Source organism: Ailuropoda melanoleuca, chromosome 12 (genome assembly GCF_002007445.2).
Source record: "Ailuropoda melanoleuca isolate Jingjing chromosome 12, ASM200744v2, whole genome shotgun sequence".
In the NCBI taxonomy this organism is placed as follows: Eukaryota; Metazoa; Chordata; class Mammalia; order Carnivora; family Ursidae; genus Ailuropoda; species Ailuropoda melanoleuca.
The window spans coordinates 63,819,822-63,831,409 of record NC_048229.1 but is presented as its reverse complement, the minus strand read 5'-3'; the positions used below and the strand labels follow the sequence as shown (position 1 = coordinate 63,831,409).

Genomic DNA, 11,588 nt, shown 5'->3' with positions numbered 1-11,588 from the left:
GGCTCCCTGAGGCTATGCCCCTTTCCGGCAATCTCAGGCCACCCCCATTGGCCAGGCTGTCCATCCCACTGGCCTTAGGGCCCCTCCCACCCCCACTCCAGATAAGGCCAGCCCAGGACTGCTTCACTGGGCAATAGGCACTAGGGCTGGAATGGGGCTGCCGGGCTCCCCATGGCAGTGGGGGCTGCTGCTGCTGGGGCTGCTGCTCCCCCCTGCCACCCCCTTCTGGCTTTTCAATGTGCTCTTCCCCCCGCACACCACGCCCAAGGCTGAGCTCAATAACCACACACGGCCCGTCATCCTCGGTAAGCCCCCGTCAGGCCCCTGATGCACCAGGCCAGACCTCAGGGAGCCTGGGCCCCAGCCCCCCGGTAGCAGACCCTGCCAAGGCCCTTCTGCCCCTGCATTTGCCCTGATACCTGCCTCTGTGTTTGAGGGTCCAAAGGCTTCTCCTGCAGAGAAATGAATCCCTTCCCCCACCACACTCTTCCTGTGTCTCTGAGCCGTCTACCCTAGACGGGTGGAGTTGGGGGCGGGTGTGCCTGAGGGCTTGGCCAGGGCATTACAAGCTGTGGTCAGCTTCAGCCACTCAGCCCCCATCCGAGCAAAGACAGATGCCCAGCCCAGGAAAACAGAAGAGGCCCATCAAGGCCTGCCTCCTACTCCTAGGCCCAGCCCCCACTCCCCCATACCTATTTGTTTTCACCTTGGACTTCGGCATTAATGGAGAGCCAGGCTAGGTATTTGCCTTTTGCGGACAGGGGTCAGTGGCCTTGGCCCCTGCACCTTCCCTGCCTGAGGGGAACCTGGGCTCTGGGCTGCCGGGGGGATGGGGTGCGGGGGTGTGATGGGAAAGAATCAAGTCCTTAGTTTCTGGAGGTTGAGGGTGTGGGAGATGGAGGGGTGGAGCTGGTCACACAGTGCGAGGTGGGGGAACAGGCACGGGACGGGGAAGGAATCTAAGGAATTCAGAATGAAGGCTAGTGCCCACAGTGCCTGGCTGCCTGGGGAATCAGCTAGAAGCCAAGCTGGATAAACCAGATGTGGTGAACTGGATGTGCTACCGCAAGACAGAGGACTTCTTCACCATCTGGCTGGATCTCAATATGTTCCTACCCGTTGGAGTGGATTGCTGGATTGATAACACCAGGTACGTGCCATCCCCTCTGCCCCAGCCCCCATGCTCAGCCCCTTGGCTGCTGGCCTGCTGAATGTCCCATTGCCCCCAGGGTTGTCTACAACCGCAGCTCTGGGCGCGTGTCCAATGCCCCTGGTGTACAGATCCGTGTCCCTGGCTTTGGGAAGACCTACTCTGTTGAGTACCTGGACAACAACAAGCTGGCAGGTGTGTTTATTGGGGAAAGGGCGGGCTGCAGCCGTGGTCGGCCCACAGGAGTCATGGCCAGAGCCTCCGATGCTGCTGCCTTCCCCACAGGTTACATGCACACACTGGTGCAGAATCTGGTCAACAATGGGTATGTGCGGGACGAGACGGTGCGGGCTGCCCCCTACGACTGGCGGCTGGAGCCCAGTGAGTGTCTCTGCAGCTAGTGGGCTTGGGGCAGGTGGGCCCTGACCCTCCCTCCCCCCGCCCTGACCCCATCCACCCTGTGCTGCAGGCCAGCAGGAGGAATACTACCGGAAGCTCGCTAGGCTGGTGGAGGAGATGCATGCTGCCTATGGGAAGCCTGTCTTCCTCATTGGTCACAGCCTTGGTTGCCTGCACTTGCTCTATTTCTTGCTGCGCCAGCCCCAGGCCTGGAAGGACCGCTTCATCGATGGATTCATCTCTCTTGGGGCTCCCTGGGGGGGCTCCATCAAGCCCATGTTGGTTTTGGCCTCAGGTGAGAGGGCCTCAGACCACCCGTGTCAATGAGGGGCCTGGGGCAGAGGGGGATGAAGCTGACCATGGGCCTGCCCTCACTCCTGCTTCTGCTCACAAGGCCAGGCTGAGGGTGTTATTTACCACCTCTGAGGCATGGCCCCTGTCACTGGCCCCTTGAGAGCAGTGAGCCTGGCCTGGCCTGGTAGCTCCTGCCAGAAGTCTGCTTTGGTGATTTGGTGTTTCAGTGACAAAAGGAAAGTAAATGGAGAGGAAGTGAACCCTGCCAATCTGACGCATGGACCTAGGTCTGTTCTTGTGGTCTCAGGGCCTGCCCCCTCAGCTTTCAGTGGCCTTCTGCTTCCAGGAGTCCATTTTCCAGGGATCTGCCTACTGAGGACAGATCTGCCAAAGCCAGACCAGAGCCTAGAAGCCCCCTGCCCTTTCCTGAGAAGGGGCACAGATACCACCTGTTGAGCACTAACTGAACGCTGGGCACAGCCAGACTCGACCTTCCCCTAGTAGCTCACGATCTGCTGAGGGACACACTCATCAGACTCCATCAGTAAGTGCCAAACACAGACACTGTCTAATTTCATCCTTCCCAAGAACATAGCTCCAATCCCTATGTAGCCCCAGGTCACAGGGGCCAACAGACACTCGGCTGAGGGAGAACCACCAGCACCATCCTCCCGTCTACACACGTATACACCCATCTTCAGGAAACCAACTTCCCCTCCTTTTGAGGCTCTACATACAGCTCTGCCCTGCAGACATGCTATCAGGGCTTCTCATTTAATAAGCACATATTCAATACCTATTGAATGATAGGCCTGCTCAGAGTTTGTGGCTTGGAGCCAGTGTTGGAATTGGGCAGGGACAGGATTTGAGCATCCAGCTGAGCTTGGGCTGGGAGGCAAGCTTGTGGGCCAGAGGTAGCCAGGCTCCCTGACCCACCTTGCTTCTTGTTCACAGGTGACAACCAGGGCATCCCGATCATGTCCAGCATCAAGTTGAGAGAGGAACAGCGTATAACAACGACCTCCCCCTGGATGTTTCCCTCCAACGAGGCATGGCCTGAAGACCATGTGTTCATGTCCACACCCAGCTTCAACTACACAGGCCGTGACTTCCAGCGCTTCTTTGCAGACCTGCACTTTGAGGAAGGCTGGTACATGTGGCTACAGTCACGTGACCTGCTGGCAGGACTCCCGGCACCTGGCGTGGAAGTCTACTGTCTGTATGGCGTGGGCCTACCTACACCCCGCACCTACATCTTTGACCATGGCTTCCCCTACACAGACCCCGTGGGGGTGCTCTATGAGGATGGTGATGACACTGTGGCCACACGCAGCACTGAGCTCTGTGCCCGCTGGCAAAGTCGCCAGCCACAGCCTGTGCACCTGCTGCCTCTGCATGGGACACAGCACCTCAACATGGTCTTCAGCAACCAGACTTTGGAGCACATCAATGCCATCCTGCTGGGTACCTACCGAAGTAGCACCCCTGCACCTCCAGCTGCCAGCCCAGGGCCCCTGCCCTCCAAATAAAGACCTTCTTTTGCTCTCTAAGCTTTGACGTGTCTTGTGGGTTGAGGAGGAGGCACTAGTGTCCACACACCAGGCTTCGCTAAGCAGTAGCCATAAGTCTGGTGCTTTGTGGAAGGTAAAGGACAAGATGGACTTGGGTGAAGCCTGGGATTGCACTGGGAACCCTGAGATGTACAGCTTCCCAATCTCTTGGTTGAGCTGCTTATGTAGCCTGCCTCTGCTCTGCGGGTGGGGAACTAGCGGTAGCTGCACACACGACTGTGGGATGGGGCACCTGGAGCCAAGGGTGGAGCAGGGCAAGGAAGAGGTGAGCTGTCCCGTCTACTCCCAAAGGGCTGGTGGATCCCACCTCTAGACAGGGCCTTTTTTCTTTTTTTTTAAAGTTCTCTTTATGAGAGAGAGAGAGAGAGTGGGGGCGGGGCAAAGGAGAGGGAGAGGATCTCAAGCTCCCTCCTGAGCACAGAGCCCACTGCAGGGCTCAAAACCACAAACCATGAGATCATGACCTGAGCCAAAATCACGAGTCAGACGCTCAACTGACTGAGCCACCCAGGTGTCTGCCCCCGTCGACAGGGCCTTTTGAGTGGTAAGTAGGTGACAGAAGCATAAGAGTTTAGAATCTGGGGGAGAGAGAGCCACTAATCAGATCATTTCTCTAATGAAGTCTTAATTAATGGAGTTAAGTGGTCTGAGAGAAAAGTTTAGGGAGCACCAAGGGGCTGAGTCTTGTGGGTCAGGGAAGGCTTTCCAGAGGAAGTGGTGCCTATTCTTGAGATCAGATGAGAAGGGTAATGTGGGCTGCTGTAAAGACTTGGATTTGAGCCTAAGAGCAATATACAACTGCTGAAGGGGTTAACCAGGGAAAGAGTGTAACCAGATTTGCAATCTAGAAAGAGTCCCTTCTCTGCAAGGTAAAAGGTAGCCTTGGCTGGGGGCTAAGGGGCAGGAAGCTTGGGGAAGCCAGGGAGGGCAGTGCAGTATCCAGGGGAGAGAGGATGCTAGCTGAGACTAAAGCGGTAGTTAGGAGAAAGATGTGAACAGAAGAGTCATTTGGGAAGTGAAATAAGGCTTGGCCACTGGCAGAGCCCAGCATGCTTCCAGGCCCCAGAGCACTCCTCTTGTGAGAGGGAAGACAGCACCTAAGACAGGGAAGCTGGAAGGACCAGTATCACCATGGTGGAGGACTGACCTTTGGTGTTTCAGGGAGGAGGCAAAGGCAACAAAAGAGCTGAGAGAACGAGGGTGCCAAAGGACAAAAGGCAGCCATGCTTGCTGCTGCTGGGAGGACAGTAACAGAAACCTGGCCAGTGTGACAGCCTTAGGGCTGAGGGACTTGAGGTCAGAGTTGGGATATGGATAGGCAAAGCCAGGGGCTCAGGCTGGAAGAGGGAGGAGATGCTGAACAGCGGCCAGACGGAGGCGTTTGTCCCTCTGTTCAGACTGAATACTAGGGAGCAGGATGGAAAGCCAAGCAAGGACATCTCCCCTTTGCCAAGCTGCCCAGGACCAGAGGTGAAGGTGAAAGTGAAAGAGAAGATGAAGAAGGGGGCCAGCTACGCTCTGAGGAAAGGTGAAAGCGAAAGGGAGAAGGGTCAGACAGGCCAGGAAGGGTGCCTGACAGAGAACCCGGCTTTGGCCTTTCTCCCTCCGCGTTGGTCGCACGTAGACCCCCAACCCCTGGACCACCCTGCCCACCTTGAGATGCTGAAGCCGGCGTTTGAGCTCCGAAGGGGCTTCTCCTTCGAGAACTGCCAGAGGTGATGGGGGTGATCGCTGGTCCAGAGCTGAGCTGCCTATGCTCTCCATGAGGGCTTCTGGGAGTGGAAGCCCCACAGCCTTTATTTCTGGTGGGGGCGAAGGGGCGGCAGAGTGTGTTGGGCGACTTGGGTTCCCAGGCTCCCACCCCTAGAGCTGAAGGAGGCTAGGACAGAGTTAGAGGATGTGATGAAGAGGAAACTCAACCTGGGCCACTCCACCCCGTTTCCAGAAATGCATCCTTAGAACGAGTCCTCCCGGGGCTCCGGATCCCTCAGGCACACAAGACCGGCACCACCATCGCGGGCCTTGTGTTCCGAGTGAGCAGGGACTTGGGACTGGGGGGGTTAGTGGGGGCTGCTGGGGGATCGGACAGGAACTGAGCCAGCGGCCCCTCTCCCTCCCCAGGACGGGGTCATTCTGGGCGCGGAGACACGGGCCACCAACGATTCGGTTGTGATAGACAAGAGCTGCGAGAAGATCCACTTCATTGCCCCCAAAATCTAGTGAGAAATCCCCAAGCCCGTTTCCCCGCTCAGCAACCGCCCCTCATTCCCATCCCCGGTCCCGGCATGTCCTAGCCCCTCCCACACCGATCCTCCCTTCGTTCTCAGCTGCTGTGGGGCTGGAGTAGCCGCGGACGCCGAAATGACCACGCGGATGGCGGCGTCCAACATGGAGCTACACTCCCTGTCCACAGGCCGCGAGCCTCGCGTGGCCACGGTCACGCGCGTTCTCCGCCAGACGCTCTTCCGGTGCTGGGGCGGGGCTAAGATGACCCTGAGGAGGGGCCATTGTAGGGAGGCTGGGACTGAGAGGAGGTGGGACAGGATGAAGGGCGGGGCTGCAAGAGTCCCGGAGACCGGAAAAGGCCGACCTAAGAGGAGCAGGGCAACAGGAAGGGGCGATGTTAGTACCCGGGCGCCAGACCACAGGAACGGGCGGGGCTCGGGTCTGGGGGCGGTGTGACGGAGGGGCGGGACCTGAAGACCGATGCTCGGAGCTGACCACGCCCACTCCGCGAAAAGGTACCGGGGCCACGTGGGCGCGTCGCTGATAGTGGGCGGAGTAGATCTGATGGGACCGCAGCTCTACAGCGTGCACCCCCATGGCTCCTACAGCCGTCTGCCCTTCACAGCCCTGGGTGAGCGCTTCCGCCCCTTCCCCGCGAATCGCGGCCCCGCGACCCTGGCCTCACATTTGTCCCGTGACGGGGTGGCCACAACTGACCTCAGGTGCCCCTCCTACCTGCAGGTTCCGGCCAGGACGCCGCCCTGGCGGTACTGGAGGATCGGTTCCAGCCGAACATGAGGGTGAGCAACACCTGTTCCCCACTACGCGTTCATTGATGGGAAGTGCACGCGGGAGCTGGGTAACACACAGGTAACCTGGCCTAGTCTAGAGGTTAGGGAAGGCTTCTTGGAGGAGGCGACGACTGAGTGGAGACTGAAGGGCCAGTGGAGTCAGAGTGAAGAAGTGCTATTCCAACAGAGAACCGTCAGTGCCAAAGTTTGGACAGCCTGGAGAAGTCAAAGCTCAGGACCCTTTGAAGCTGAGGGAGGAGGGAATGGCAAGTAGGGGATGGAGTCTGGATTTTGTGTGGGGTGGATGAAAGTGGATGACGTGTTGCTTCAGAGGTGCCTAAGGCCCAGAAGGGAAAAAGCAGTGAGCCGGTAGATTGGGGACCAAGACCACATTGGTTGGGTGGACAGCACTGGAAGCAGAACCACAAGTGTAAGTGACTCAGAGAAGTTTGTGAAGATGGGGCATTGGGAACACAGCGACCCTGGAGAGCGGGAGGCAGAGAACAGGGCAAGGGAGCTTGGGGTGGATGGGGGTATAGGGAAACAGAGGAGTCTGGGTATGAGCAAATGGTAAGCAATCTGGGCTTCAAGATGAACAAAACCTCTAGGCTGTAGCCTGAAGGTGATACCAGAAAAGTCCATCAGGCCTCTCACACATGTATCATCACAGCTGGAGGCCGCGCAGGAGCTGCTAGTGGAAGCCATTACTGCAGGGATCCTGGGTGACCTGGGCTCTGGGGGCAGCGTGGATGCATGTGTGATAATGGGGACCGGCGCCAAGCTTCTGAGAACATTAAGCTCACCGACAAAGCCCATACAGAGGTAGGAGCATGGGAGATGGGGGACCACTGGGAGGATGGGGCAGTAGCAGGGGAGATAGGGAGCTGCAAGAAGAGGATGGGCCATATGATGGGCCCAAGTTGAGAGGCCATTCCCCCCGCCCTAGGCCCAACCAGTACCACTTTGCCCCGGGAACCACGGCTGTCCTGTCCCAGACAGTGAAGCCACTGACCCTGGAGCTGCTGGAGGAAACCGTGCAGGCCATGGAGGTGGAGTGAAGTAGGATGATGCTTAGGGCCTGGAACAAGGGGGAATAAACCCAGGAAATACAAAAACACCTAAACAGATTGCTGTGTTGTTCCTGGGTGGAGGGGGGACAAGCATCCATCAGGACTCTGTAGCTAATGTACACCTGCAGGGGCCACTCCATGCGTGGCTCCAGGGCCTGGCCTAAGAGGTGCCCTTTACCCATAAGCTGCTTTAGGCATCTACACCTCCAGAACCCCAGCCCTGGCAAGCATTGCAGCTTAAGGTGGAAAGCCCCCTCCTGACTCTCCACACCGTAGAGGTCCCCCTATCACTCCAGTGCCTTGCTCTTGCCCTCTCGTCTATTGGGAACTGTTGTAAAACCCAGAAGGCCCCATGCACTGCCCCCTTTACCTGGCTCATCAGTGTCCCATGGCAAAGCCCACACCTCTCAGTCAAGGAGGCCCCCGTGGACCCTACTGAGTTAGTCCTCAATGCTGATAGAGGAGCTGTGCCCTCACTCCAAGGGCAAGTTCTTACATAACACTCCTCACCTCTGCAACACCTTTACCTGTGCAACTGCTCCCATGACCAGGCACACCCTGAGGTGCTAACACCAAACAGGGCTTCTATTTGCATGTGCTGAGCTATGAGGGTGGGGAGAGGGGGGATGACACTCCCAAGTTTGCTGGGCTGACAGGGGTCATAGGGCTCATGCAGAGAGAGATGACATGACACATTTATCCAGCAAACCTTTGCTGAGCACCCACTGAGGGCCAGCCTAGGTACCATGTGCTGGCAGGAGCATCCTGCCGTACGAGAGAACAGCTGACTCCACTGGAGCTTCGGAATGGTTAGTCTGCCCAACCCCTGGGGAGGGTATATCCTGAGCTGGACATCCCTGGGCCCCTGATTGTGCTCCCCCACCCCCAGTATTTTATTATAAAGACTTTTAAACACAGAAGTTGAAAGGACTGCACTGAACACCTATATACCCACAATCGACTTTACAATTATTAGTTACATTTGCTTGATTACATTTCTATCCCTCCATCCCTCTGTTCAACCATTAGCACATCTTATTTTTTTGACTGAAGTTTGGAGTCTGTTGGTGCCCCCCACACCTCTAGGAGCCCAGCCAACTTACCCACTGCAGCTTTGCACACAGGGCGGTCTTCTCTTCCTCGGTGCAGGCTCACCCTGGAGCTGTACAACAGATGGGCTGTGGACACCAAGAGCTTGCCCATGGGAGCCTCAAGGCCTGGAGGCTGTCAGATTTGATGGCTGTCACCCTTGCACCCATAACCTCCATCCAGGGTCAGCCAGTCACCAAGGGCTCACACCTTATCCTCCTGTGTCCCAGCCCCCCCCCCCCAGGTGTCATCTCATCAACAGAGTGTGGGCTTTGCAGCCAGATGAAGGTTTGGGTCCAAACGCACTATACGCTGGTGGAAGAGTCACCCATCTCTTTGGGCAAACTGACTCTTGTTCCAAGTTGGTGAGAAATCACTGAGATGCTGTTAGATTTGTGACCTGCCAGAACCCATGTCCTGGCCACATGGCCCTGGCCTCCACAACACATCTGACACAGCGGGACATTTCCTCTACCCATCAGGAATACCCCTGGCTCCTGAGCAGGCTTCTCTGAGTCTGGTGCCCCTGACAGCCCTGAAGAACTTCCCTGATCCCAGCCACCACATAGTCCACACAGACCTAACTTAACCATAAGTCCTTGCTACTCAGCACTCAACACTTGGGACGTGAGGTGGTTCAGGGAGCCAATCAGAGACCAGGCTTTGCGGGGTGGAGGTGAGAGCCTCACACCTGGGCTCTGTCTGATAAAGTCCAGGCCTGGGTCCAAGACCTTGGCCTAGAGACCCTCCTCCTGACCAGAGCATGGGAGGGTGCTGAGCCCACACAGCTGGCTTGGCCTCAGGCCTGGGAGTTTTGCCCAAGGACAAGGAGAACCATAAAACCAGGCCCAGCTCTCAACCTCATGCCTGCCACAATGCTGCTGCTCAGTCTGACCGTTAGCCTGGTCTTCCTCGGCTCCTCCTGGGGTGAGTGGGCCTGGACTAGCCCTGATGACCAGCCCTAAAGCAACCTGGCTCCCAAAACCAGCCCAGGCTTCCTGCCCAGGGGCTCGGGGAAGGAGCTGGGCTGGCTGGAAGGAAACCAGGTGGACAGAGTGGGTAAAGGAAAAAGGATGTGCGGGGGTGGGGGCAAGAGGAGGGGCAAAAGGAGATCAGGCCAGAGGTAGGTGCCAGAGAGGGTTTAAGAAGCTGAGAAGTGAAGGTTGGACATGTAGTTTAGGGAGAAGCCTCTGGCTGTTGAGGCCTGGAGCAGGTGGCGAAGCTAGGGAGGAGACTATGCCAGGGGTCAGGGAGAAAAATGGCCTGAGCTGGAGGGTGTGGGTGAAGTTGGGGAACAGTGGGAAGTAAGGGTGGAGAGAGGTTTTAGAGAATGGACAGAATTGGGGGGTTGGCTGGACGTAGGTAAGGACATAGGTAACCCAGATACCTAGAGGTGCTCAGGGTGAGAAGGGGTAGTGACGAGCCCTCTCGATTTGGACCTGAGAGGCAGAGCCTTGGGGCACCCAGGAGGAGGTGGGGAGAGGTGGGTGGGGGTGTGGGGGTGTGGGAAACAGGTTCTCACCAGCCCAATGGCCAGGCTGCGGCATTCCTGCCATCAAGCCGGTACTGAGCTTCAGCCAGAGGATTGTCAACGGGGAGAACGCAGTGCCAGGCTCCTGGCCCTGGCAGGTGTCCCTGCAGGTACATCACCCGGGGGTGGGGCAGGGTACCAGGTGCTTCATGCCTAGGTGCAGCCTGAGCCTACCCCTACTTCTGACCCCTGACCCCAGGACAGAAGCGGCTTCCACTTCTGTGGGGGTTCCCTCATCAGCCAGTCCTGGGTGGTCACTGCTGCCCATTGCAGTGTCAGGTGAGTACTCCCACTCCACCTGCCCCCAAGCCCCCCTCTCGCCACCTCCTTCCCCTGGATGCCCCTCTCTTGTCACTCTGCCCTCCTTGCGGCTGCCCATCCCTACTCTCATTGCAGCCCTGGCCGCCACGTTGTTGTCCTGGGCGAGTACGACCGATCATCCAATGCTGAGCCTTTGCAGGTCCTGTCCATATCAAAGGTGGGTATCTAGGCTACAGACATGGAAAGGAAAAGTGGAGGGGCAGGTAGGTGGGCTCTGGGGATGAGGAATTCAGGGCATGCCCTAGGCTTGCCCCCTCAGCAGCCATCAACCCTGGGGGGCCTATGCCCACCACCATCCCCCTTCCTGGTTCCACAGGCCATCACGCACCCTTCCTGGAACCCCACCACCCTAAATAATGACCTGACGCTACTGAAGCTCGCCTCCCCAGCCCAGTACACAAATCGCATCTCACCAGTCTGCCTGGCTTCCCCAGATGAGGCGCTGCCTGCAGGCCTCAAGTGCGCCACCACTGGCTGGGGACGCCTCAGCGGCGTGGGTAGGAACTTGAGCCAAAGATCTGGGTGACAGGGCCAGGGTGGGAACAAGTCATCCAGGGCCTCACCACCCCTTCTGACGCACAGGCAATGCGACCCCAGCACGCTTACAGCAGGTGGCTCTGCCTCTGGTCACCGTGAATCAGTGCAGGCAGTACTGGGGCTCGCGCATCACTGATTCCATGATCTGTGCAGGCGGCGCAGGGGCTTCCTCATGCCAGGTGAGCATCGGCACCCTGTCCTGTCCTCTGCACTGCCCTATGGCACCACCTGATCCCCACGGTGACTTTTCTCCTCACCCTCCCTCAGGGAGACTCCGGAGGCCCCCTCGTCTGCCAGAAGGGGAACACGTGGGTGCTTATTGGCATTGTCTCGTGGGGCACCAGCAATTGCAATGTACGCCAGCCTGCCATATACACTCGGGTTAGTAAGTTCAGTGCCTGGATCAAGCAGGTCGTAGCCTACAACTGAGCCGACCCCAGGCCCTCTCCCCATATCAATCCAATAAAGACCCCATGCTCTGTCCTCTTGTGTACTCTTGTCTGTCCTTTCACGGGAAAGGAGAGGCTCTTGGGAGTACCCCCCAACTTGGGACTCTTGACTTCTGGCACGGCAGGTGTTGAGTCTGATCTTCCTAGAGTAGCTATGCCC

At 57.7% G+C, this 11,588-nt stretch overlaps 3 protein-coding genes across 4 annotated transcripts; all 3 read left to right on the top strand.

The window, feature by feature from the left end:
• Positions 1–83: 83 nt before the first annotated feature.
• LCAT (lecithin-cholesterol acyltransferase) lies at positions 84–3,393 on the top strand. 2 transcript variants are annotated; one of them, XM_002918434.4, is made up of 6 exons: positions 84–305; positions 994–1,150; positions 1,230–1,345; positions 1,436–1,531; positions 1,620–1,844; positions 2,798–3,393. In XM_002918434.4, the coding sequence occupies exons 1-6, from the start codon at positions 152–154 to the stop codon at positions 3,370–3,372; spliced, it is 1,323 nt and encodes a 440-aa protein (XP_002918480.1). In that variant the 5' UTR covers positions 84–151; the 3' UTR covers positions 3,373–3,393. The 2 variants fall into 2 exon arrangements, with proteins under 2 accessions (XP_002918480.1, XP_011222257.1); XM_011223955.3 differs by having other exon boundaries at positions 1,230–1,531.
• Positions 3,394–4,941: 1,548 nt separating this feature from the next.
• PSMB10 (proteasome 20S subunit beta 10) lies at positions 4,942–7,548 on the top strand. Its single transcript, XM_002918433.4, has 8 exons — positions 4,942–5,129; positions 5,360–5,447; positions 5,536–5,633; positions 5,742–5,882; positions 6,156–6,271; positions 6,382–6,440; positions 7,102–7,253; positions 7,378–7,548. Exons 1-8 carry the CDS (start codon positions 5,074–5,076, stop codon positions 7,487–7,489), a joined length of 822 nt encoding a protein of 273 aa, XP_002918479.4. The 5' UTR covers positions 4,942–5,073; the 3' UTR covers positions 7,490–7,548.
• Positions 7,549–7,696: 148 nt separating this feature from the next.
• On the top strand, positions 7,697–11,462 carry CTRL (chymotrypsin like). The gene is made up of 7 exons (XM_002918432.4): positions 7,697–9,517; positions 10,128–10,231; positions 10,321–10,400; positions 10,518–10,599; positions 10,759–10,939; positions 11,025–11,158; positions 11,247–11,462. The coding sequence occupies exons 1-7, from the start codon at positions 9,454–9,456 to the stop codon at positions 11,406–11,408; spliced, it is 807 nt and encodes a 268-aa protein (XP_002918478.2). The 5' UTR covers positions 7,697–9,453; the 3' UTR covers positions 11,409–11,462.
• The last annotated feature ends 126 nt before the right edge of the window (positions 11,463–11,588 follow it).

Excerpts from the sequence above, each read along its gene's own strand:
- LCAT (XM_011223955.3), top strand. The coding sequence starts at position 152 with ATGGGGCTGCCGGGCTCCCCATGGCAGTGGGGGCTGCTGCTGCTGGGG. Across the intron at positions 306-993 it reads CACACGGCCCGTCATCCTCG|TGCCTGGCTGCCTGGGGAAT; the intron begins GTAAGCCCCCGT and ends TAGTGCCCACAG. Across the intron at positions 1,845-2,797 it reads CATGTTGGTTTTGGCCTCAG|GTGACAACCAGGGCATCCCG; the intron begins GTGAGAGGGCCT and ends TCTTGTTCACAG.
- CTRL (XM_002918432.4), top strand. The coding sequence starts at position 9,454 with ATGCCTGCCACAATGCTGCTGCTCAGTCTGACCGTTAGCCTGGTCTTC. Across the intron at positions 10,401-10,517 it reads GCTGCCCATTGCAGTGTCAG|CCCTGGCCGCCACGTTGTTG; the intron begins GTGAGTACTCCC and ends CTCTCATTGCAG. Across the intron at positions 11,159-11,246 it reads CAGGGGCTTCCTCATGCCAG|GGAGACTCCGGAGGCCCCCT; the intron begins GTGAGCATCGGC and ends ACCCTCCCTCAG.
- PSMB10 (XM_002918433.4), top strand. The coding sequence starts at position 5,074 with ATGCTGAAGCCGGCGTTTGAGCTCCGAAGGGGCTTCTCCTTCGAGAAC. Across the intron at positions 5,130-5,359 it reads TCCTTCGAGAACTGCCAGAG|AAATGCATCCTTAGAACGAG; the intron begins GTGATGGGGGTG and ends CCCCGTTTCCAG. Across the intron at positions 5,448-5,535 it reads TCGCGGGCCTTGTGTTCCGA|GACGGGGTCATTCTGGGCGC; the intron begins GTGAGCAGGGAC and ends CTCCCTCCCCAG.